Genomic DNA, 25,700 nt, shown 5'->3' on the forward strand with positions numbered 1-25,700 from the left:
AGTGATAGTGACTTGGGTACTTTGTCCATCCCGCCTTTGTGTGCCGTGCTGCACTTCTTAGGCATAGGCTTCACTGGGAGTCCTATGGTTAGTCAGTTCCCCTGGGGGCAGGGGTGGGATGGAACCAGGCAGGGCTCGGAGCTGCCTTCTCAGTCCTGGGGCTTTAGCTCTGTTCTCAGCACAGTCAACAATTCAGACACTGTGGTCACTTCACAGCCTGGCTAGGCAGGAGGACAGCATTTACTAGGGTTTATGGGAACCATGGACATAGGTACAGATTCTTTGTATGGTAACCAGGGTGGCAACTGCCCTGAGAGGGCACCATCTGTGATGTGGGATCTCCCAAGTGAACGCACACAAGCCTGGGAAGCCCTGGGCTGGAGGGGCAGAACTCATCCTCAGACAGGAGAGGCCAGGGCAGTGGTTATTCAAAGTGCCTCTCTGACCACAGAACCCTGGGACAGATGTCATGTTTTGGGCTGTGAGCCTCATGCCCAGCCCTGTAGAAGCCATGTTGTCTGGTGCTACTCTGAGGCTCCTCAGCTTTTGACAATTATCGCTTGTCTTGGACCTTGAAATGGCTCTCAGCTGCCCACTTCGGGTTTCTACCAATGCTGGGGTAGCCGCCGCAACCCGGCTGCCTCAGCCCAGTAGACTTTCTCCAGGAAGACTTCAGGCACTGCAGGTCACCACTCCACAGGCAAAGGACATACAGAACAGGCGACGCAGCAGTTCTTAAGACTGTAATTCTCAGAGGTGAAAACTATACACAAATTGCAGAAATTGCCAGAGCAGTGTGTATCTCTAGAAAACATTCTTTGCCATCCCACCCACTCCCTCCCCCAACCCCCGCCCTCAAAGACGTATCAGAATCAGCAAGGCCTGTTCCCGTCCCCACTGCCTTGAGCAGCGAGCTCAAGGACATTCTGGCCAGGCCACAGCAAAGACTGGCACAAGGCTATATACAGCCAATTCCAAAAGGGTCCAGAAATTCAAGGGCTCCTGCCCCAACGTACCACTCTGGCCATCTGTAATCTGCCAGCCTACATTAGAGGGGCCCACCATCATGATGGCTGCGTGACTCCCTCTATGTTGCAAATAACCATGGTCTATGTACCAAGGGTCCTCCTTGCCCAACCACCACTCTTGATGGGCACCCATGGCTCCCAGCAGTTTCACCATACTGACAGCCTTGCGAGCAGGCTGGGCGGTCAGGCCTTTGCCCCACTGCTGCCTCCTCCTGGCCGTCCTGAGTCTTCAAAGCAGCCTGAGAGAGAACTGCCCTTGGATACGGTCCACTTGGCCTAGCTGCTCCCAGATGAGGGACAGATGGAGCCACACATGGGCAGGGCTGTGGGCTCTGGCTCACTGTCTGCAGTGGGATCTGTCATATCTGCAGTCTCGGAGCATGGGAGAGGCTCGTTCATGAGTTCCTGGCTCCTCTTCAGCCTGGGCGTGGGGGAGACGACAGCCAAATGGATCTATGTAGCCCACCAAATGGCACAGCCTCTCTAGCATCCCAGGACCCACTGATGTAGAATATATATGGCTTTTCCTAGGACCCATGGGACGTGTCCTTCAGGGATGTGGTGTGGGATGCCAGGAATGCTCCTTGTTGGAAGCCCTGTTCTGGCACATGCTGGGAACACAGGGAGCTGGACCGTAGACATGGATGGTGAGACCATTGGAGGTATGGGAGGCTCAGCCCTCTGCTGCTAGCCGCAGGCTCCACATGGCAGCTCATTCAGAGGAAGCCGAGGGAGCTCTAGCTTGGGGCCTGTTTCAGTGGGTAGCGCTGGAACAGCTTTTCAAAGAGCATGGCCAAGCCCACAAGTCATCACATCCTCTAACCACAGGGTGGGGCCAGTGTCCTCAACCAGACCCACATTGCTTATGCATCCTCCCCAGCCTAGCACAGAGCCTCTACCTCCGGGAAGACCTCCCTGCTTCCCAGGCAGGGGGCATGCTGACCCCTCTCTTAGGCCCCACTATACCAGGCTCTCTTCACTGAGGCAGGTGTTGGCAGTCTGTGACCTGTCTTTGCCACTGGTACTAAGGAAAAGCTTTTCTGAGTGAGTGACCCAGTGGCAGGTGTGACTAAAGGGGCTGCCAGGAGGTAGCTGGCTCTGGTCTGAGCCAAGTGTGTCCCTGAGATTCTAACCCCTGGATCTGAGTTCACCCAGAATGTCCCCAGGGAGCCCCTGCAGGGGCCTGAGAAGAGGTCGCTCAACTTGACCTCCCATATCCACTGCTGGTCCTTCCCCGAGAACACAGGCCAGGCCTTCTGGGCCACATGGCTGCTGGGACATCTGTGTTGTGTAAGTCCTGCGCCCTATTATGGCCCCTCACATACATACACTCACTTTTCTCTGTTAAAAATCACGAAATCTTGCTGGATGGCATCCAGACAGTCTTGCAGGTAGTCATTCTCCTGTGGACAGAAAGACCGCCTCAGTGACTCGTGCTGGACGCCAGGGCCAGTTCCCAAGTGCTGCTCTGACCACTCTCTCCTGAGCTCTGGGAAGGCAACTCTGAGAGCAGATGCACCTAAGACCAGCTGTGGGGGTGGGCATGGCAGGGCAAAGACACTGCCTCATCTCTCCTGTACTCACTGAACCCGTACCTGGCCCCCGTGTGTGTCCCTTCCCAGAGAATCTGGTAGGGACCCTGAAGGCCCACATTTCTCCCTCAGAACCTCATTTGTGTCTCCCAGCAGCACAGCCAGGCTCAGAGGTGACGGGCTCTCTTCGGGGGAGGGGGGTATACAACACAGCTAACGGGCACCAGTGAGAACCAGGACAGCAGCTTGGGAGAGGGCTTTAGGGCCATGGATGGGCTGTAAGTCAGAACATGAGACTCAAGAGCCGTGCCTCCAAGAGATTTTCTCCCCTGGCTCGGAATCAGTTTCCTGGTGTGGGTTGGGTTTCAAAACACGACGGTTTTTGGAACTCTGTTTGTGGGGTTCAAGGGAGATTCTATATCATCTTGGAAGAATGCGGAGAAGTGAAAACACATGCCTGGGCGGACTGAAGATTAAAGGCTGAAGGACATACAAGATGGCCATGTTCTCCTACCACAAGGTGGTAAGCAGCAAGCTGGGGAGGGGTCCTAGGATAGGAGATATTGCTAGAACCTAACCCCTTGTGCCCATGGTAGTGATGGCGCATCCAAGAAGCCAAAGCCGAGGGGGGGCACACTGAGTCAGGAGGAACCTGTGGTGATAGAGCAGCGGAACCTGGAGCTCTTGGTGGTCAGATAGGTCAGAGTTAGCTAGGCAAAGTCTACCCAGGGGCAGGAGAAGAGCTGCACACCTGCTTTCTAGATCCAATATCCTACAATCCTTTACCTGGAAAGGGTTCAGTCCCCTAAGTGGGAGGACGGCTAGGTTGCAGCAAATGCATGCTGTGGGGACCAGGTACCTACAGCTATCTCCACAAAGGGAGTGTCTAGTGCTTAAAAGTCTGCTTAGACCTCAAGCCCTGCTCACCGAGCCCAGTGGCCACAGACCCACCCTTTCTCTGGATGCTGAAGGCAAGACCCCGGCAAGGCTTTTGGCATCTGTCAATGCTGGATTTCCTGCCAACTCGACCTGTGGGAAGCAGCTGTTATGATGAGGGGTGGGGGAGGCAGATGTAGGTTGAGAATAAAGTGTAAGTTATGCAGATAGGCACATTTGAGGGACCCAGTGTGTAGCATGGTAATAGGAGTTAACAACGCTGTGCTGTATACTTGAGGTTCCTAAAAGGATAGATTTGGAAATTCAGCCTTTTCCCCAGCTTCGCTTTGATGATTATTTACCATTTTTTGCTTGTAATAACAGAGCAGTTTGTACACCGCAAGTATCTATAGCTTTCAAGGCCAATGACTCCTAAATAAAACTGTTTGTAAAATAGCTGTTGTAGGGGGCTTGGGCTCAGTATATAACACATTGCAATGCTGGGAGGCAGAAGCAAGCAGGCAGATCACTGTGAGTTCAAACCCAGCCTGGTCTACAGAACAACCAGGGCAATTACACAGAAAAATCCTGTCTCAAACAAAAAACAGGAAGAAAGGAAGGAAGGAAGGAAAGAAGGAAGGAAGGAAGGAAGGAAGGAAGGAAGGAAGGAAGGAAGGAAGGAAGGAAGGAAGGAAGGAAAAAAACCCTACAAAACCACATTGCAAAATGCAAGCCTGAGAACTAGAAGTCTGATTCCCAGTAGCAACTTAAAAAGGTAGGTAGGCATGGTAGCCCATCTCTAAGCCCAGTGCTCGAGAGGTAGAGGCAGGGGATTGCCAAGGCAGGCTGGCTAGCTGGACTAGCTGCATCAGTGAGCTCTGGGTTCCTCAAGAAATCATGCCTCAGGAAATAAAGTCAACAGAGTGAAAAAGATACAGGACATCAGATTCTGTCCCCTCCCAGTGTCCACATGTATCCACATACCTGCACACATGTGTGCCCCCTCAGATATTAAAAAGCAGATGCTATAACAAATACCCCAGGACCAACCAGCCTACACAATTACCAAGAAGCTTGTCACCCAGGCTGAAGTGACCAAAAACGGCTACAGTCAGAGACATTCATCTTCACTTCTATCTTTCCATTATGGTGTCTCACAGATTTCCCATTCTGTTCATAAGTCATGCCTCAAGAACCAAGGTCCCCTGGGAATAGCCTTCCAGGGTTAAGGATGAGTAGCCATACCTTATACCTCTTCCTACTGGGAAAGCGGCACAGACCCTGACCTGTTGCTTCACCTGTAGGAGGTAGATGGTTTCTTCATTCCTGTACAATGCCCTCCAGAACTCATCTTGACACCGTGTCAAGGGTAGGCACACAAACCAGATGTTCATGTGTCTGTGTGTATGTGTGTGTGTGTGTGTGTCTGTGTGTGCGCACGTACACATGCTGCTTGGTCCTTTCCCGTGGCTCTGTTCCCTGTCTTGGGGTCTCCTCTCCTTGTATCTATAGCAGGTACAGACCAATCAGTACTTGGCTGAAAGCTTGAGGGGACTCAGAAGCTCTCCATATCTCTACAGCTCTCTCCTCTGCAGGAGATATCACGCCTCAACCTTTTGCCCCACAGCTGTGGCCACCCTGAGAGGGGCCTCCACCCAGCAGAGGAACTGACTTTAATCACTAACAAACAAGACTCGCTGTGTCTCTCTGCGTACTCTCTGATGGTGAGCAGAGAGACAGAAAATTCCAGTCTGAGAAGGCAAAGGCAGTGACAAGCTCAGGCCCCTCAGGGATGAGGGTCTGAATCGCAGTCTTAGATGGGATTCGTCCAACCAAACACTGAGATTAGCAGAGGTGTGTTGTGAGGGTGGGAAGGAACCAAACTGGCACTGAGGCAGAGGTGAAAAAATCAAGTATCAGCCATGGCCTTACCATGCGAGCAGCACCCTAGCAGGGGCGGTGGTCCATCCACTAACCTCCGCACTGACACGTTTCTAGGAAGACAAGTGCCCAGCGGCCTAAGGAGCCCCTGCAAAAACATCTAATAAACGTGTCTCTGAGCTGGGCTGTGGTGGTGCACACATTTTTGGGAGGCAGAGGCAGGCGCATCTCTATGTTCAAGGCCAGCCTGGTTTACAAAGTAAGTCTCAGGACAGCCGGGATGGTTACACAGAGAAACTCTGTCTTGAAAAACAAACAAAAAGTGACTCTGAGTGAGACAAGAGAATTGTGGACTCTGAGTGGCTCCATGAGCCTCTTTCCTACAGACTCTCCTGTCGCTGGCAGTTTTCTCTGTCTCGCCTGGTCCTACTGGACCAGCTTTTTAAGTATTCCAGGTGCTGTCCTCAGGAGGCCTCCTATGGTGTCTTCCTGTACTGGTTCTACTGGGCCTCTGTGCTGCGTCTCCATGTTCAGCTCTTCTCCAGTGGCCTACAGTGGGCTGTTGGAGCCCTCTCCAATACACACAGAGCCACCAAAACCTAGGTCAGGTATAGGAGCATGAAAGCTCAGTTCCTTTAGAACTGGTCACATCTGCATCACAGTCCGCGCCCTTGCTGGCTCAGGCTGAGGCGGGCCGCCTCCATGACTGTTCCATGCTTACTTAGTGGCTCATATATATGCTTGTGAATCCTCAGGAAGACATCATCAAGGCTGGATAAATGCTCAGCGGCAGGACTAGACTCCAGATGTTGACAAAGAGCCTGGGAAACGGAAACCAGGTCCAACCCCTAACACTGTTGCAGACAGATGTGTTGAGGAGCTTGGGCGCTGTGCCCAAACTGCTCAGAATTTGCTAGAAATGTAACAGACTCAGACCAACGCAATCATCTCAAACAAAAAGAACAAAGTGGGAAGAGTTACAATTTCTGGTTTCAGCACTGACTTCAAAGTGACAGCCACCAAGACAGCACATGCCGGATGAGGACAGATCAATGGGCAAAGAAATTAATCCATAAATAAACCCTGCTATTTATAGTCAGATTGATTTTTGAAAATGGTGCCAAGAAGTTCCATGGGAGAAAAATAGGCCTCTCAACATATCTCTGCAACCATCTGATATCCACAATCAAAAGAATAAAGACGAACCCTCCCCCGACACCACACATAAAAATCAGCTCCGAGTAGATCGCAGACATAAATACGAGACCTGGAGCTAGCAACACACAGGCAAAATTCTCAAGACTACAGGTTCGGTGACTCCCCCACACAAAATACAAGCAGTGGATGCTCCCAGCAGCCCAGCATCAAAGACTCCAGCTGCAGATGACATGCCCACAAAGAAAAGACAGTCTGGCAGGAGAGGCAAGCATATAGCATCATCCATCTGATAAGCATTTGCATCAAAGAGCAAAGAAATAACTCTTAAAATGAAACAAAACCATAAAGATTTCTGCATGGGGTACTGCTCTGTAAACAGCTTCCACATTGCCACTCCTATTCTTTCAGCCAGAAAAAAAAAAGTTGGTGTGTTGGAGATCAGAGGCTTTTCTTGGACCTGCCAGAGCTGAAGACAGGGGGTCACGGTACCCCCAAATCTACAGAGGACAACAGAGTCCCTGGAGCTGACACTAGTGGATCAAGAGCTGTAGCAGCAATTCCTGGAGGACCCCCGAGGCTGTATTCCTAGGGTACCACTCACCCATTCCTTTGTGGGCTTCATTCCAGGAAGCCAAGAAGTATTCATGGAGGACCCAGAAAAATTCCCCACTTAGAAGAAGAGGAAAGAACTGCCAGGTGAAACACACCCAGAGTCTCCCCTGTAGAAGTAGAAATTGGTTGTCCAAGGGAAAATCCACTGTAGTGGGGAGGAGAACTTTCTGAGAGCACACTCTGCTAGCCTTGGCATCACCTGAGGGGAGGGAATGAGCTGGGAAATGTTGGTGAGGGTGCGTTCGTTAATACAGACTACAGACTCTCCCCACCAGACTTCTGCACTGAGCGAAGGGCAGGGCATAGCACATGGTGAACAGTCCTGACAGGAAGGGACTTCCCACTTGGATGAAGTCATGTTGTCTGAAGGTAAACTTTAATTGGCTGATGGCATATTGCAAATTCTACTACAACCACTGGAAATACTTTTACATTGATTTATGTGTGTGCATACACAAACACATGTATCACGGTGCGTGTATGAAGGTCAGAGGATAATGTTCAGAAATCAGTTCTCTCCCTCCACCATGTGGGTTTCGGGAATCAACCTCAGGCTATCGGGCCTGTCAGCAAGCACTGCTCCCCACTGAGCCATCTTGCCAGCCCTCCTAAAACTATATTGGAAGAAGCATAATTGGTGAGCCAATGGAAGAGATGGGGGAAGGTCACGTCATGCGTCATGAAAAGCAGAGAAGGCGAAGCTGGATAGGAAAGAACAAGCATGGTAAGCGGACTGGCTACAAACACAGTAGCCAGGAATCCCGGATGTCAGCGTGAGTGGTGCAAACACAACAGCAAAAGACAGATGTGGGCACAGGGGACTTTGAAAGATAATCCAGCCTTAAAAGGACAGAGAGGGGCAGCTCTCCAATAATGACAAAAGATGCTCATTAGTCAGTGAAATGCAAATGAAAAACAGCCATGGGAGCTCAGTTAGAGCACATAGCATGCACAGAACGTCGTGGGGTATGGCAGGGCACGCCCCTAATCCCAGCACTTGAGTGGTAGAAGCAGGAGATAAGAAATTCAAAGTCATTCTTGACAAGTGGGTTTAGGACCAGCCTCGGTTACAAGAGACCCTGTCTCAAAAAAGCAACCAGAAACCCAACAGAGAATGCAAGCAAAATACTCCATCAAACCAAACAACTACCAAAAAAAAAAAAAAATACAAAATCTTCACTGCTTCATACTCAGTGTGGTGGTTACAACTGAAGCTGCACCCTGAACATTCAGAAGCCCTGACGAGGACACGAAGCATTAGAGCCTCAGATGTGGCCAGTGGGGGCATGACATGGTGCAGCTACAGAAGACGCCATGGTGGGTTCCTGAAAACCGAGGCACAGAGGTGGCACATAAGCCAGATGTCACACTAAGGTCCCTCCCAAGGGAAACAAGAGCATACCCCCACGGGGACCTACACACAAATTTGCAGCAGTGTTAGCCATGTGTCAAGAGCAAAAGTGGCCCAAAGCCCAGTCAGGTGACAAAAGGCTGAGAGAAATGTGATATAGTCGTGACTAAAATACTAAACAGAGGAGATGTTTCTCACAATCAGAAGAATGGAGGTGCTGGCCTTTAGGACAGTGTAGGTGAGTCTTGAAAACATTGTGTTGAGTGCAGTAAGTGCGCAGGACCACACACTATGATTCCATCTAGGGAACTGTCAGAGCAGGGCCATCTACAGGGACCGAGGCGGCTGCCATGCCTGCAGGGGAAGCCTGGAGAAGAGCAGCTGATAAGGGGGGCTGTGGGGGAGCTCTCCACTCAGACTGTAGTGGCAGGTGTGCCGGAAGCCAGCGATGCTGCACTTGGGGTGTGTGTGTGTGTGTGTGTGTGTGTGTGTTGTATGCTACGTTCCTGTAAGAAAATAAAGGTATTCATTAAAGTGCCTCAGTCTCGAGGTTCTCAATTTTCCATAAGAATGCTGGACGTTTTCCCAGTGTTAGCCGACTTTCAGAACACTTCCCACCCTCCATCAAAAGCCCACCAATTGCTGCAGGATGGCACCGAGGTCTGCCCAGTGTAGGCGTCTACCCATTCATCGCCTCCAGAAGTTAGCATGGCAGTTAGTGTCTGTACACTCTCCACATCTGGATTCTCACACTAGGCCCCCACTCCAACATAGAGCCAGTTTCGATTCCCCAAAGCCCTGGTTCTAGGCACCCCAGCCAGAACCTCTGCCATCCCTACTCTTGGCACCTGGCCCAGGAGCCATCAGACTGAAACATAACACAAACACTGGAGTGCCATGGGCAGTTGGAGGAGAGAGAGAACAGAAGCCCTACCTACCTATCTGCTTCTGAAAAATCAGAGCATCAAGGGGATAACCCCAGCCCTGTATCCCATACCCACTCAGAAACAACAGAGCCCATCAGATCTGGGAGGTCATACTCTGATGGAGGAAGGTCATTGGTTAAGTAATAAAGAAACTACTTGGCCTCATAGGTTAAAACATAGGTGGGAGGAGTAAACAGAACCGAATGCTGGGAGGAAGAGGAAGTGAGCTCGGAGGCCATGCTCCCCTCTCCAGGGAAGACATGATGAAGCAAGCCGCCAGGTCAGACATGCTGAATCTTTCCCGATAAGCGCACTTAGCGGTACTACACAGATTATTAGAAATGGGCTAAATTAATATGTGAGAATTAGCCTAGAAGAGGCAAGATAATGGGCCAAGCAGTGTTTAAAAGAATACAATTTGTGTGTTGTTATTTGGGGCATAAGCTAGCTAGTGGCTGGGAGCTGGGGCGGCAGGAACACAGCCCGTAGCTCCTACAACAATACTCCAGAGAGAGAGGCCCAAATATAGGGCAAACACTGACCATTGATCACTACCACTGGGACGTCAGCACATGACGGTTGCTTTCACCAGCTGCACCCTGGTATCAGGAACGAGACTGTGACTCCCCCTCAAATGTTCAGGATATAAACCCTAGAACCTGTGGATGTGACTTTACATGGAATGCTCAGATTGGCAGCCACCCCAGAGCCAGAGAGGCGGGGAAGGATTGCCTTCTTGGAGGCTTCGGAGAGCAGAGCTTTGACAACATTTTGATTTGGGACACTGGTACCCCTGAGCACTGATGCACCAGGACACCAGTCACCTGAGCACTAATGCCCCTGGGCATAGCATCAGGGGCTCTTTGCTCTCAGTGTGTGCCCACCACTGGTCAGATGGTCCTCAGTTGATTGATGTCCAGAAGGAACAAGCGGCTGAGGGCAGCTATGTGGAGAAGCCAGGTATGACCAGGGATGCTGGTAAGGATAGAGGGAAACTCCTAGGCTTCCTTGGGACTTTAGGAGACTACTGCTGGACTAGAGAGTACACGCTCTGCCCATAGGCCATGCCAGAGTGCTGTGAAGTGACCTTGCACACCACACGCAGGGGTGGGGAAGACCCGCAGCCTAAACCCAGGGCTCACCGACTGCGAGCTGTCCCTGCTGCTGTCCCGTGACTTGTTCTTCGCCAACCGCTTTTTCTTCTTGTGCAGGGGCCTCGACTCCAGGATCATCTCTTCCAGCTCAAAGGTGGGGTCACAGTGCAGGCGGCCTTTCTGTGTAGAGACAGGGTACTGAGCCCAGCCTGCAGGTGCCACCCCACCCCACCAGCCTGGGCTTGCCTGTCCCAGCACACGGACTTCTTACATTGGGCACAAAGCCCGGCTCCACCTTCTTCTCGCTCAGGTCATCCCAGAGCACATGGGCCAGTGATGGTGCTGTCTGCATGTCTTGGAGACTGGAAAACCGGTGCTCGGGGTTCACGGTGAGGAGCTGCAAGGAGCCCCCCTCTTAGATGCGTCCCACAGAAGAATGGCCACCTGCCCCAGGTTGAAGCAACCCTTGAAGATGTCCATGGGTCTGAGGCGTTGGAACCTCAGGATCACAAGTGGCATGAGAGGAGAGGTGGCATCAAATAATATGGCCCAAGGGGTTCTGTGACAACAGAGGACCTCCTGGGATGTCCTACCAATATTTGCCAGCAGGTGGCAGTGGTAGCCTGGTTAATGTTCTCTGATAGTCGCATGTGGGCCCAACTATGGCAAAGCCTCTTGTTACCGCATAGAACCTCCAGGCTCAAGAAACCTAGGCGCACACGCTGGGTCAGGACATCAAGTCCATAGGCCTAGGTACCTCCAGTTCAGGTCTTATATATAATAACTATTTCTCACACCTGTCCTGACTATGGGCTCTGCTATCTGGATCCCCTTGGGATGCTTTGATCAACAACACATTTAGAGAAAAGCTCATCATGTGATAAGCAACCCATAGTCCAGTCCCAGGACATATGGTGTCCCTGCATCCCTGATAGCTGTTATTCTCCATCCTCCTTCCAGCAGTTATAGACAGAGCCTGGGACAGGGAGGGGGAGATTGGCTTTCTTCTTTGTTTGCTCCCTGGGAGTAGTGACCCCAGGCCATGTGTACCTTTCAGGGTGGGGGCAGGGGCAGAGGAGACAAGAGCACAGTTTGAGCCATGCGCCAGCTTGGTACCCTCTCCCTCCTAAAGGTGTAATGCAGAAGGCTTGATGCTGGATTCTTTGCCTGGGTCTGAGTATCTTGTGAAGTGGGTGATGGTGACGTCCTAAGGCATGGGTTCCTGACAGGATTACAGACAGGGCTATGTATGCCATTATTTAAGCCACCATGAGGGAGCAGTCAGGTTGTCCGTGAGACGCTTCTGCAGAACTAGAAACCTACTTCGCTGAGCCGGACAGGGTCTTAGAGTGGTTGTTCAGGAAAGGTTATGGCTGTGCTAGGGAAGGAGTCTGTGTCCATGGCAAGATGGGGTACCTCTCTGAGATGCTGACAGAGTGCAGAAGGGATAGGACTCTGCCGGGGGAGGGGGACGAGGAAGGAGGCTCACCTTCCGTAGCAGGGCGACCATCTCCTTGGACCAGGTGGGCACATACTGAACACTCACGGTGCTGAACAGCTGGACGAGCGACTCCACGGCGTTGTTCGAGTGGATGTCATAGGGCCTCTGTGGGCAGGGATGTACTGTACCAGGTGCCCCTCCCCGCCCCTGCACCCTAGCACAAGTGCAAACACCCTGGGAGCCCATCTGCACTCCCTGGTACAGGACCAGCTCTGAAAACAGCAACTACCTGATCCAGAGCCCAGGATCTAGCTTGCACCGGGATGGAACCGGGTACCACAACCCAGAAACTCATCTGTCAAGAATATGCATGCCCTACCACCACCAAGGCCAACGGCCTTGGTGGGTCAGTCCCAAAGGATGGGAGGTCCTGTGTTCATGAGACTGGAGTTCCATGGAATGGTGGGGGTACCCCAAGAGAGGATACAGAGGGCAATATGAGGCCTAAGCAGATCAGTATCTCTCTGTTCTTAGAGAGAGAAAACAAAAAGCAAAGTCCCTTCCAGGGACCTGCTGGACACATGTCCTGTCTATCACTAACTACTCAAGGAGACTCACTTGATCGAGTATCTATCACACTTTGCTAAAAGCCTGCATCCTCCGAGGTTTGGGTGTACCATCCTCCCTCCCTGGTTCTCAGCCAGTCTGGGGCAAGGAAGTGGCTAGCGTAGGATCACAAAGTCTCCATACCCATCCACGTAGTAGCTCGTAAGCCATCACCCCCACCGACCACCAGTCCACCTCGAAGGAGTAGCCGGTCCCGCCATTGACGAAGGAGTGGAAGATCTCTGGAGCTTTCCAACAGAGAAAAGAAAGAGCTGAGCTGTGGGGCTAGAAGCCTGATAACCGGGCAGCTCGTAGCCAGGCCTGGAAAGAAGGCTGCACCGGATCCAAAGAGAACCTACCCACCATGATGCTGTACTGTTCCACCTGCACGGAGAAGCACCCTCCTGGAGCAGCCCCACACTAGCTAAAACATTGTGCATAGCTAGACCATTTGGTTCAAACCCAGCTCCTCTGTTCTAGGGAGTGTGCAGGGATGGAGGGGGCCATCTCATTTTTCCATCCCATGACTCTCTTCTACACCCACAGAGTTTTCTACACATTTCCAATTGATCATATAAAAAAGCCTTTCCTGTTAATCCTCTTATGACTTTATGTCTGACTGCGGCAGGGGCATGGCCCTGCATGGCCAGGTGTCACCTGAGGCCTTGAGCTTACCCATGTATGGTTTGGTCCCAGCTAAAGCTGTTGCCCTCTCCCCATCCTTTATGATGGTGGCAATGTTGAAGTCGGTCAGGTGTGCATGTCCTGTGAAGAGAGGACAGACACGGTTGTCCAGGTCCTGGGCAGGGTTCCTACGCTCCTCGCGGTGTCCTAGAGCTCCACACACTCACCTTGCTCATCCAGGAGAATGTTGTCAGGCTTGACATCTCTAGGAGGACAGAGGGTGACAAGAAAATTAGCTGGAACCCACGCCATTCTCACCCTGACATCTCTGACAGTCAGGGGCTCTCCAGAAGCTCCACCAGAGGCAGAGGCTAGAAGGCATGACTTGGTATTTAGGAAGAATTCTAACCTAGGACCTGGTGTGAGATGTGGAGGACACCCTCCACACGATTCAGAGGGCACCAAGGCCACTCAGAAGCCAGCCACAGGGAAGCCACCAGCAATCCATGTTCTGAGTCGTGGTGGCCAGAGAGCATCTAGGACTGCACAGAAAGGCACATACAGCTGAAAGCCCCCAAGGACTGCGGAAGACCTGCCAGGCCATGTTCCCTCCCCAGAATGCTGGGACTGCATGGATGTGAACTTGTGTACATTTCTCCCACAACTCGGTTTCGGTCTTCTTCCCTTGACTTCCAGACACACAACTAGTACCAGTAACAATCGCACACCCAAATTATGGTCAGATGACAGAACCCCCAGGGCAGAGAGGCAGAGATCAGGTTCCTTTGACTAATAACACACCTCAGTTTCCACTGAGGCTGCAGGATTTCAGCCTAATTTCTGCTCCCTAGGGAATTCTGCCTGCTTGCTAATTAGACATTTCCCAATCCCACCTGCTTTGCAAGACCACCACAATCTGTGTGAAGTTCCATGTGGTCACGGGACAAATAAGGGCCACCTGGATGTGGCCAGGCCCTGCGGTCTCAAACTGAGTTGTTTGGACAGGGTTGAGGAACAGGTATTTGTGGGGAGGGTGGGATACAGAGCCAGACCAGACTCTGCTGACCAGGAATATCATCCCCTTAGGTGGTGTGACCCAAGGTTATTGCCAACCATTCAACCCAGGTAGGCGCGTCATCCCGCAGGTGTTCACACACCTGTGGATGATGTGCTGGCTACGCAGGTAGTCCAGGGCCAGGGCCATCTCACAGATGTACAGCCTCACGGTGTCCTCTGAGAACTGGACGTTCTGCTGTAGGTGGTAGCGCAGGTCTCCACCCAGAAGCAGATCCACCACCATGAACATGTCCTCCTCATCCTGGAAGGAATACCTGTGGGCATCAAGGGAAGACTTGGCATATGAATGACTGGGGAGCCAGAGCAATGGCTCCTGCCTCACCTGGTCCTTCCTCCTTCCAATCCGACCGCCATCCTGCCTAAAGCAGCAACTACATCCTTGCTCGTAGCTGCACCAAGACACCAAGGAAAACAGAACAGCTATGCCCCTGAGGGTGATTTGGCTGTGGGACAGAGATACCCATGAGTGACAACTGGAGAACAGAAACAGTGAAGATTCCTGGACTGTTTCAGATTTCCCTGGTTTCTTCTATGAGAATAAACAAAACAAGACAAAAGCACTGGCTGGTAAAAGAACATGAGACAGTACCAGTGAAATGCTTAGTACAGAGCTGGGCAAGAAATTGGTGTTTAATGACCAGAAGCCATGGTGATGACTGATGATGGTGATGATGGTGACAACAATGGTCATGATGGTAATGGTGGTGATGATGGTGGTGACAGCGATGGTGGTGCTGGTAAAAGTGATGGTTATGGTAATGGTGATGATTGCAATGGTAGTAGAGATAGTGTTGGTTGAGAGTGTTGACGGTGGTAGTGGTAACTGTGATGGTGATGGTTGTGATACTGATGGCGATGGTTGCAATGGTGGTGGTGATAATGAGAGTTGATTGGTAGTGGTGATGGTGTTGGTGACAGCGGTGGTGGTTGTGGTACTGATGATGGTTGTAATGATAGCCATGCTGGTGGTAGCCGTGGTGATGCTGATGTTGGTGATAATGAAAATAATGGTAGCAGTAGCAGAGCAATGCTTTAAGGATGTCCTTCCACTCAGTAATATCTTTTGTGAGTTCTCGGTGGTAACTCTAATTTTTACACAACTTGCTCAGAAGAAAGTTACAGAGAATTCACTTTCATGTGATGTCCCACTCCCTGCCCTCCCTAGTCACCGTCTCTTATCCTCAGTGGAAGGCAGCCTGGAGAGGGTGGCCTGGAGAAGGTGGCCCAAGCAGGAGTCCAAGGAAGGGGTCGGGAAGAGGGTCAAGGAGCAAAGAGAGCTGGGATGTCATGGTGGCCCCATGCACACAGCCCTAGATGGCAGGTGATATCCCTCAGAGGGATGCAGTATGGAAAGCTAGAATGTAATATAGATTCTGAACTCCCGGCTTGTGGCCCAAGTCACACCAACACCCGTTCAGCTGTGCACAGCAGCACTGGGGACCTCCTGTTTCACAGATGAGGAGACTAACAACAAAGAGACCGGGTGTGCTGTCTACAGCATGGTAGAGGACTCAATCCAGAACCCATGTACCTGACCATTAGGCAATACTGTCTTTTAGAAAGCCTGGGGAGGTTGGCTTGCTAAGGTCCCAAACAGGAAAATCTTGGTCTTCCTTTTTTCCAAGACATCTCAGTGCCAGCACTGTGTGGCTCCCACATGACAGCGATTCCCCTCCTTTCTCCTGGTCCACCCCTGTGCCTGGGCCTGAGCTCCTGAGCTACAGCATGACAGGATCAGGTTAGAGGGGTACTTCTCACTGAGACCTCCTCCCCACTTTAGAATGGTGCTCAGCGTGCTGACAACCAGATGGAACATGCACCACAGAAATGCTCTCTGAATCTGTCACTCTGCAGCCTGCCTGGAAGACAACAGCCACGGCACACTAGAGCATCTGAGTAGGAAGGAAGCCACTGAGTCATACCGCATCACCTCTGGGAAATGACCACTGTCCCCTTTGAAGTTTCTTGACCTACTGTAGCAAAAATAAAACAGCAGATTGCAGTTTGGGGGATGGTTCTGTGCTCTCCAGCAAGTCTTGGGTTCACTGTCAAACAGAATACACTTGCTTCCCACTACCCCAAACAGCAGTTAGCTGCTTCTTCCTGAAGCTCTGCTAAAGGACACAGGGTCACCGACAGGGGCAGGCACCTGTGACTTCTAAGGACTACTTTGCCAGAGATCTCTACTGTTGGAAACCCTGTGGTCTACCTAGCCTTTATCCCTCATGCATGTCCCAGGAGCACAGCACAGAACAGTCTATGTGGAAAGTCTATATAGCCCACTATAGGAAGCGGTCAAGGAGAACCCCTGAGTCCGAGAGATCCATGTACTGGAGGGGGAAAGGCCCCTTTGGGTCAGGGAGCAGTCCTGCAATGGAGCAGACCCTGGGTCCTTCCTGGAGAGAAAGGACTCAACCTCCTAGCAGCTCACAGGTTCTTATGCATCTAGCCCTCATTTTGTGCAGGGTGGTGACCTGAATGGAAATGGCCCTGTAGGCTCATAGGAAGTGGCACTATTAGGAGGTGTGGCCTTGCTGGAGTAGGTGTGGCCTTGCTGAAAGAAGTCTATCACCAGGGTGGGCATGGAGATTTCAGAAGCTCAGCCTAGGCCCAGTGGCTCACTCTCTCTCTTCCTACTGCCTCAGGATCCAGATGTAAAACACTCAGCTACATCTCCAGCACCATGTCTGTCTGCATGCCGCCATGCTTCCCCCATGACAATAATGGACTAAACCTCTAAACTGTAACCAACCCCAATTAAATGTTTTTCTTAATAAGAGTTGCCGTGATCATGGAATGCTAAATTCTCAGCTCCTAGCAGACCTGGGGAGAGTCTATACAAATCCCAGCACACCATGGGCCCCTAGAACCAGTAGGCTCTGAGCACAAGAGCTGAAGAGATAGTGGGGGACAGGGAGGACTTAGCGGCAGTGGGGGGGGGAGAGCATCCCAGCAGTATTAGAGCCCAAGAATAGTAGGGCCCCTTGTCCCATTCCAGAGGGGCATCCCTGGCAGGCCCTCTGTGGGCTCACCAGAGGTTCACCAGGAAGACATGCTCGATCTCCTGCAGGATCTCCAGCTCCCGGAAGACGTTGCGGACCTCGTCGCGCTCGATGCACTGCTGCTTGTTCATGTACTTCATGGCATACATCTTCTCGGTGTCCCGCTTCTGCACGATGCACACCTGGGGGCCAAGGGCCAGTAAGCAGAATGCCAGAAACTGGACTCTTCAGCTGCCTCCACCCTGAAAGAGCCAGGGTTCCCAGCCGGCCGTGGGACAAGGCTGTGAACAGGCCCCTTCTACAGACCCACAGAACCCAGACTCAGTGCACCCAAACAAGAGTCCTAGCTTCATGGTATCCCATAAGGAGTGCTAAGCCTCCCCACCAACCATGACCTGTGTGAGTGGTCACACCTGACCAAGCTTCAGCACCCTCTTCCTTCTCAGGGCTTGTATCAGCAGGCAGCTTTGAGGGATGCTGGGGACTCTGGTGTGGTTTGAGTGTGAAATGTGCTCTCCACAAGTTCCTGTGTTTAAGCACCTAGCCTCCAGCTGGTGGCACTGTTTTGGAATCTTGCAGACGCTTTAACAGGTAGAACCTCGCTAGGAGAAGTAGGTCACTGTGTTTGGCAGCAGGGGGTGGGAGGTATGGTTTGGCCCTACTTCCTGTCTGCTCTCTGCTTCCTGGAAATGCCCCTCACAGACCCATCCAGAGGTGTGTCTCTTAGTTGATTTCAGCTCCCATCAAATTAACGTTCAAGATAACCATCACCTGAATAAAAGAGAACCCACTTAGCGCAAAACTGTGCGTCGAGGAAGCCTCCACCCACCACCGGATCATCCTTTCCACCCAGCAGGGACTGTCCATGATAGCAGGGCCCTGTACAGTCCTTAAGGCACGGCGCTTTCTGAGCCCTGCACTGCCGTGGTCAACCCCCAGCGCTGACTGGCATCACTTAGCAGAGAAGAATGGGTGAGAAGAGGACAAGGTGAGCAGAGCAGCTGGTATCCTTTGTGGCCAGGAAGTGTCTATCAGAACCAAGGACAAAGACTCCCAAAAGGAAACAGGAAGTTAACACACAAAAAGCTGGTGCCAAGCCAGCGCCTACCCCCACTGCAAGCCACAGCTCTTAAGGACAGGTGACTCGGGTAACCAGAGCCACTGCCGAGGGTTTCTGCACACTGTGGTCTCTAGGGCTTCGTGGAACACTAGCCGCGGGTCAGAATGATTCTGGACCTCAGGGCAGGTAGGACTCCCAGGTGTCACTGGAAAGCCTGGAGCTTGACATACATCCCAATGGCACTGGCCTCAGACCAAACCTCTGGATCCACCCTGAGGGGACCCACATTCCTTTTCCTGGGAACACACACAAGGTAAAGGTTTCCAGGACTGGTGGGTGTCCTGGCACGGCAAACTAAATGACCGCCACTCAGCCACTGAAGAGTCACCGAAAGGATTTTTAATGACATGCAACAACTGGGACACCAAGCAAGGATACTGAGCTGTGCATTATAAACAGGAGGGTGACACACAGTCTGCACAGAAGCTAGACATGAGCCATGGAGACAAAAGCAGCCGGGGCGGATGGAAGCTGTTCAGAGCCTTCTTGGCTACGTTTTTTGTCACTCTATTGTGAGGTTCTGGTGACAGCCGGTGGCGCTTCTGTGAACCCTGCCTTACAGCAATGGCAGTAGAGCTATCTGGCACTCTGGTCTTGGATGAAGGGTCTGTGGAGGAAATGGCTGAACAACTTCTCTTAGTCCTGAGCCCCACACATCCTCCCACCACCCAGAGACACACCCTCTGTGTATCCACAGCTGCAGTTTCCAAGGCAACACTGCATACATATAACACCTTGCCCACAGGCATCGTAAGCCCAAGGGAGCTAAGTCTGAGACTTGACGCCAACAAGGTATGGAGGGAACATCTGACTGCCTCCATGAGCCCATCCACCCCAGCAAAAACTCACCAGCGGCACAAGCACAGCCAGGTCCCCACGCCAGCTACAAAGATCCTTGCAAAGCTCTTCCGGAAACTTCCTCTGCAGGGGCTGATGCCCCAGGGAGACTGTGGCCCAGGGATAGGTGCTCACGCTAATAAGCATCAGCTTCTACCTCCAAGGACCACCATCACCCCTGCACCCCTACCTCAGCATTGCCTTTGAGGAGCAGGCCTAACAGAGCAGGTAAGGGGTGCAGGGCCCATAGAGGATATTCAGAGGAGGGGTCTTATCTCTGAGGTAGGTTTGGGCAAAGATCCTTCCCAAATATTTCATTAATAAAAATTTCAAAGCCAAATGGGGCTGAACTCCATTGACAGAGCAGCTGTCTAACATGTACAAAGCTCTGGCCCAACCCCCAGCATTCCATAAAACTAGAAGTGGTAGCACATTCCTGCAAACTCAGCTATAAGGAGATAAAAGCAGTTCAAGGCCAACCTTGGCTACTTAGTGAGTTCAAGGCTAACCTAGGTCATATAAGACTCTCTAAAACACAAGAAAGAAAAAAGGAAGGAAGATGTGGTGGCTTGCATAAAAACGACTCACATAGACTCATAAGGAGTGGCATTATTCGAGGTGTGGCCTTTTTAGAGTAAGTGTACCACAGTGGGGTGGGCTTTAAAGGTTTCAGAAGCTCAAGCCAGGCCCAGTGGCTTCATTGCTCTTCCTGCTGCCTGCAGTTCCAAATGTAAAACTACCTCCCCGGCTACCTTCCCAACACCATGTCTGCCTCTGTGCCAACTTGTTTCTTGCCATGATAATAATGGACTGATATTTTCCTTCATAACAGTTGCCATGCTCTGACCTTGGGAGAGGGTTAAAGGAGAGGGGAGAGGAGAGGAGGGGAGCAGAAAAAAATGTAGAGCTCAATAAAAATCAATATATATATATATATATAATGGCTAGTTAGAGTGTAAGACCCGATGTTAAGCTGCACAGCTTCAGAGTGTCTGTCTCAGCTCTATAGGCGTTTGCTAAAATGCATAGACTTTGGGTCTGGCTAATTTTGATGTGTGATTTTTTTTCTTATTTGCAAATTCTCTACAAAAAAGTTTTAATTAAAAAAAAAAAGAGTTGCCATGCTCATGGTGTCTCTTTACAGCAATAAAACCCTAACTAAAACAGAAGGGAAAAGAAAAGAGGGGAAAGACAGACACACACACACAGATGGGGGAGGGGGAAGAACTCAAAGGTTGTTTCCAAAAAACCATAGCACTCACTAGCCTGCTGCCCAGAATATATAAGAACATAAATCCAGAATCTCCCCAAAAGGGCCTCAACGGCCAAGTTTAACTTACCTGTCTGTGTCCCATAAGTGTTCTATGGACTGTCAAACTAAGTCAGTAACCCAGAAATCAGAATAACGCAAAGGAGAAGGTGAAAATCACAGCTACTGGGCAGTTATGCAAATGTGTCTGAATAAGCCCAGTGGCACTGAGAGCCAAATCATCTTCTTGTTCACACTCTGCAAATGCTCTCTCAGGACTTCTGAGCCTGCCGAGAAGGCAGCTGGATCCTCCTCTGGTGAGAAGACCCAGATGTCCTGAAGGGAAGCTGCAGGCAGGACCCTGGGCAACAGGCAGAGCTGAACCCCAAGGCCAGGGTTCAAAAAGAAGGAAAACTCAGAATGCCTCAGCAACCCTTCGGTAGGTAGCATCTGGCCACTTCTCAGAGTCCACCCACCCCAAAATCAGCTTGGGCACAAGCCCAGCCAGTTTGTGTACAGGCTACCAAGTCCCGGAAAAATCCTGTCTGCCTCTCAGACTAGTTGGGTCTCCTGGGCATTCTGAATTTGGGCAGACCTTGCTACCAACCGCACTCCGTCATTCTAACTGTACAGTTGTAGGGAAGGGCCCCAAAGCTGTTGCCAGAATGAGCTTATGGGCTAGAATAAGGCACCTCAACTCAGTCTATGACTCAAGTCAAGTCAGCCACCATTGGGTACTAAACAACATACCTATTCAACAGTCCTGCCCACAGGGTTTCCCTCAAGTCAAACACGGAGTTGTGACTGAGCACACTGACAGTCAGGTCAGTGAGGGAGTTAAAACTATACCACTCCGGCACACAGACTATTTTGAATTAAAGGTACCTTTAAAAAGAACAGGCATATGTTGTGGGACATTGCTCAAAGATGTGTTACATTTGTTTATGTTGTGGAACATTTGTTTAATGATGCAAAGATGTGCTGTATTCTTTTATGTTGCATTTGTTTAACTCTGTGAAGCTGTGCTACTTTGCCTGCCTAAAACACCTGATTGGTCTGATAAAGAGCAGGATGGCCAATAGCAAGGCAGGAGAAAGGATAGGTCTGGCTGGCAGGCAGAGAGATAAATGGGAGGAGAAATCTGGGAGGAAGATGGAGGAGCAAAAGAAGGAAGAGGAGGACTCCAGGGTCCAGCCACCCAGCTACACATCAAGCCACAGAGTAAGTAAGAAGTAAAGAAAGGTATACAGAAACAGAGAAAGATAAAAAGCCCAGTGGCAAAAGGTAAATGGAATAATTTAAGAAAAGCTGGTTAGAAATAAGCCAAACTAAGGCCAAGCATTTATAAGAATGAATAAGACTCCATGTGTGTTTATTTAGGAGCTAGGTATTGGACCCCGAGGAGTAAAACAAAACCAACTACAGGCATAAGCCAGTAACTGACCATCCTGTCTCCTAAGAGCAAGAGCTGAAATCCCTTCCTTAAATTGGCAGGGAAGCAACATCCTTATTCAGAACCCAAGACCAGAATGGAAGAGCTGTCTAGACCATACTTATAGCTGTTCCTGTTTCATCCTCCTGCATGATCTGGTTGCTCCTTTGCAGGTCAGTAGGTGTGTGGTGCCGGAAGCTCTTGATCAGACCACCAAGACAGCCGCCTTGGATGCTGCCTAAGTACTGGCCTTCACCACTACTGCCCTGCAGACCACAGAACTGCAGCTCTCCTTGGGCTCAGCTCTGTCCAGAGGCTTTGCGCTATCATGGGGCTGCTCCCCATTGGCACATGGGTCAGGTCAGCAGCACCCACTGTCTCCTGGGCAACAGGAAGTCCCATTTGGGGATGGCACCTGTTAAAGGAGCTTATGACATCTCTGGTTTAAGATGTCTTTAAAAGAAGGTTGTGACTCAGACATTCCAGGCGTCAGCAACCACCAAGGAGACCCAGCAACCTCACCTTCCTGTCTTTTGTTTCCCTACTGGCGACAGCAGTCCCTGCAGGAGGCATGGCCTTTGGGCACCGATGCAAAGGCTGAATGATCATTTGTCACCTCAGCCCTCTGCAGTAGGGGGAGAGATGCTTTGCAGGATTTTCTATTAATTAAGACTCCTAGACCAGGCTAGACCTCTTATCCTGTAGACAGCCTTAGACATGGCCGTCTGGCCTAGGCATCCCGGCCCCAGCTTTCTGGTCATGAGACTGGCTGTAGATGGATGTGAATGCTCCCCTCACCCCCTGGAGCAACGAAACAGAAGTCATGTGCTCCTTCTCTAAGCTCCAGGTGTTCCTCCTTGCCTCAGCTGCCCCCAAAGCTTCTGCGCCAAGACATTTTTGGGTGTCTGTCTATATGCACTCTGCCACCTTCTCATGTATGTGAGCCCCATCCTGGACCATTCTGGAAAGCCTTAGGGGTTGTTCTATGATCACAGAGAAACCTGCAAACGTCAGCCATGTGGCCCCTGGAGACACCTGTCTGGGTCCGAGGCTAGTTCAACAATGTTCCTGGAGTCCTCCCTCTGAGACGCACTCGCCCCCCACTCCATCTCTCTTTTCCAAGGTTATGGCAGGTGGGCATACAGCAGACAGGGCAGTAGCAGAATGCTTGGCATAGGCTGGCAGAAAGCCCTGTTGATGGCATGTGAGGGACAGCATTTGTGGCTTGTGGGTAGGGCAGTGGGCGCTGGAGAACGTTACCCAGTCACTCACCACAGGTCCTAAGCAGGTCCTCTCCAGAAAGTGGGCGACACAGATCACTTTGCCCTTCTTTATGGATGTGACAGGAAGAGCCTTTGTAGGGGGCGACTACTGGGACATCAAGTGTGAGGACGGAGGACTCCTGAGGGTTTGAGAGGCCAAGTCTACTCCACGACAGAACCAGCAGCAGGTTGGCAGACCACAGTGTCAGCACAACTGGAGAAAGCCCAGGTGGCCAAGTGTTGAGCTGCAGACTCCTGTCCCCACCCCCCACCCCCATCCCCAGCTAGCTACAGTCCTTTCTCAAATTACTATTTTGAAAGCCTACTGAAAATTTCAGAAGGAAAATAAGTGTCAGTCACAGCAGGCCACCCAACCTACCTGGGCCTGGCTCCAGGCCCTGCTCTGAGTGGTGCTTCATTCTGCTCCCAGTGAGCAGAATTAGGGGCCTGTCAGTCCGAGCCCAGGTCAGTCCGAGCATGGACATGGAGGCTTCTTGTCTCCCCCAAATACATCCTCAAGCAAGAGGCAGAGAATGCCAATTACTTCCAAGATAGAAGTGGGCAGGCCAGGAAATTACCCAAGGAGGGCCTACCTTTTGGGGGCGGGAGAAGTCTTTGCCTGGCAGATCCAGAGCCCTAGGTTATTCTGATCCTTTTATGCCTCTCCTATGAAAGCCGCCTACATACCTGCCCCCTCCGCCTAGGTCAGTCATATACACACACATATACACCACAGGCCCTGTCTGCAGGATCCCTGGGGAAAACATGTTCTCTCACTCAGCGTAGAAACCCCACAGCTACTGCCAGGGAGATAGAGTCTATAATTTTCACACTATTGGCCCCAACAAGGAGCCACCAGGAGCTGCTACTAGCTGCAGAGCCATAGAGAAGCAAAGGGAGCAGCATGCAGATGAGGTTTTCCTGGGACTTTGGGCTCATAATTCTGAGGTCTAAGGCTAGTCCAGCTATGGAGAGGGTCTCTAAAAACATGACCAAGCTGAGGATCCGCAGGTCATGGATGGGGTTAAGCCCTAAGTCAACGGCAGATAGCCTCACAAAAATAAAAAAAAAATAAAAAAGAGGTAGAGGAAGACATAAAGGATAAGGCCACGTGGAGATGGGATAGGTGTGAACACACTGGTCCTGATGATGGAAGCAGACAGTCACAAGCCAATGTTTGCTAAAGATCATGGAGACTTCAAGAGCTTCCAGGAGCCAGGAGAGGCCAAGGGTCTTTCTTCCTTACCTGCAGTTTTGCTTCTACATCAGACCTCAGTCTCCAGAGAGGGTATGAGTTGTGCCTGTCTGGAGCTGGTTGTGGTGGGAATTTGCCTCAGTCCCAAGGGGTCAGCCTGCATGCCCATCCCAAGCATACCTATCATTGATACAAGAGCTCCCTGGGGAGCCAGGACTTTGGCCTAAACTTGTAGTGCACCCTCAGCTGGGGGCACCTTCTCTCTCTTTCCTATCTGCTGATCTTGCCTCTCTTCCCTTCAGCAATCCAGACCTTCACTGACTTTCCACACAGGCTGGCCTACCCACGTCACTGCTGAGTAGGGCTGGCCGCAGAGCTCTGGACTGGGGACACACTTAAAGCTGCTAGGGACAGTGCCGAGTTTTGCCCTTAGAATGGGCTTCATTAATTGCACCTAAGTGCCCTTTGGTGAAGGCAGCCGAGGAGGCTTAAGCCTAGCTAGAAAAGCCTGGCTCTGCTGGCCTCCAGCGCCAGCCCCTACAGAGAGAGACTCCATGGAGGAGTTTTTTGCTGCCCTGATTTAGAGGGACTGCAGGTGTGGGAGGTCCCACAAAGCAATGCTCCAGAAGGGGAAAGGAGACTCATGGCCTCTTCCAGCTAAGCCTTTTCTGCAGACCCCACTGATGGTTTCCTCATAGGAAATTGGTCTGGGCTCTCTGGGCCACTTCCTCAGTAATCCACTTACACCAGACAAAGAGGAAGTGAGATCAGATCTCAGAGGAGTGAGCCCTGCTGCTCCCGGAGCGGCAGGGCGCCCTGCAAAATGCCGCTGCTCAGCCTGGAATAAGCTGGTGACTAATGGCAGTGTGAGTGCCATTCTAATTGAACACTGTTTACGCATCTTGCAGATTTAAGTGATTCACCCCAAGCTCTTTTTCTTTCCGAGTCATTTTTGTTCCCCAGAAAGCAAAGGGCTGACAACAGGTACTTAAAGCCTTGGAACACTATAATGAACGCACCTCCTGGGAGTAGAAAAGCCCAGGGAAGGCAGACTGGACCACAGGGGACCAGGTAAGGATCCTGCCTTCCCAAGGATTCTGTTGGTTGCCAATGCCAGCAGAACAAAAATCATAGGATGGGTCCCAGAGAAGGTGGCTGCCAGACCTTGGCAGGGGTATCTGGGTAAGGTTCAAAGAGAATAGTGTCCTTGAAGACAGCCAAGAAACCCCTGCAGAAGCACAGAAGGGCAAGAGCTAGACAGGTCAGAAAAGGGTGCTCAGACAACTCACAGGAGTCCCTGACAGAGCAAGAGATCACACTAGTCTTCTGCTTCTCCCAAGACGCTGTGATCTTGATCTCTGAGAGGTCAGCGCTCCTCAAATCCCATCCGGGGCCCC

The 25,700-nt window shown here is 51.3% G+C and overlaps 1 protein-coding gene across 1 annotated transcript in view; it reads right to left on the minus strand.

The window, feature by feature from the left end:
* Nucleotides 1–728: 728 nt before the first annotated feature.
* Nucleotides 729–25,700, minus strand: part of Stk32c (serine/threonine kinase 32C) — an 84,999-nt gene continuing 60,027 nt past the window's right edge. The window contains exons 3-12 of the mRNA XM_075972655.1: nt 17,239–17,390; nt 14,287–14,460; nt 13,357–13,394; nt 13,181–13,270; nt 12,650–12,753; nt 11,948–12,064; nt 10,730–10,855; nt 10,507–10,638; nt 2,364–2,431; nt 729–1,449 (exon numbers count right to left, since the gene is read on the minus strand). Of these exons, the coding sequence (XP_075828770.1) occupies nt 1,305–1,449; nt 2,364–2,431; nt 10,507–10,638; nt 10,730–10,855; nt 11,948–12,064; nt 12,650–12,753; nt 13,181–13,270; nt 13,357–13,394; nt 14,287–14,460; nt 17,239–17,390 (1,146 nt within the window). The 3' untranslated portion in view covers nt 729–1,304. The remainder of the gene's footprint in view (nt 1,450–2,363; nt 2,432–10,506; nt 10,639–10,729; nt 10,856–11,947; nt 12,065–12,649; nt 12,754–13,180; nt 13,271–13,356; nt 13,395–14,286; nt 14,461–17,238; nt 17,391–25,700) is intronic.

The sequence above is a fragment of the Microtus pennsylvanicus genome, chromosome 5 (genome assembly GCF_037038515.1).
Source record: "Microtus pennsylvanicus isolate mMicPen1 chromosome 5, mMicPen1.hap1, whole genome shotgun sequence".
Lineage (NCBI taxonomy): Eukaryota > Metazoa > Chordata > Mammalia > Rodentia > Cricetidae > Microtus > Microtus pennsylvanicus.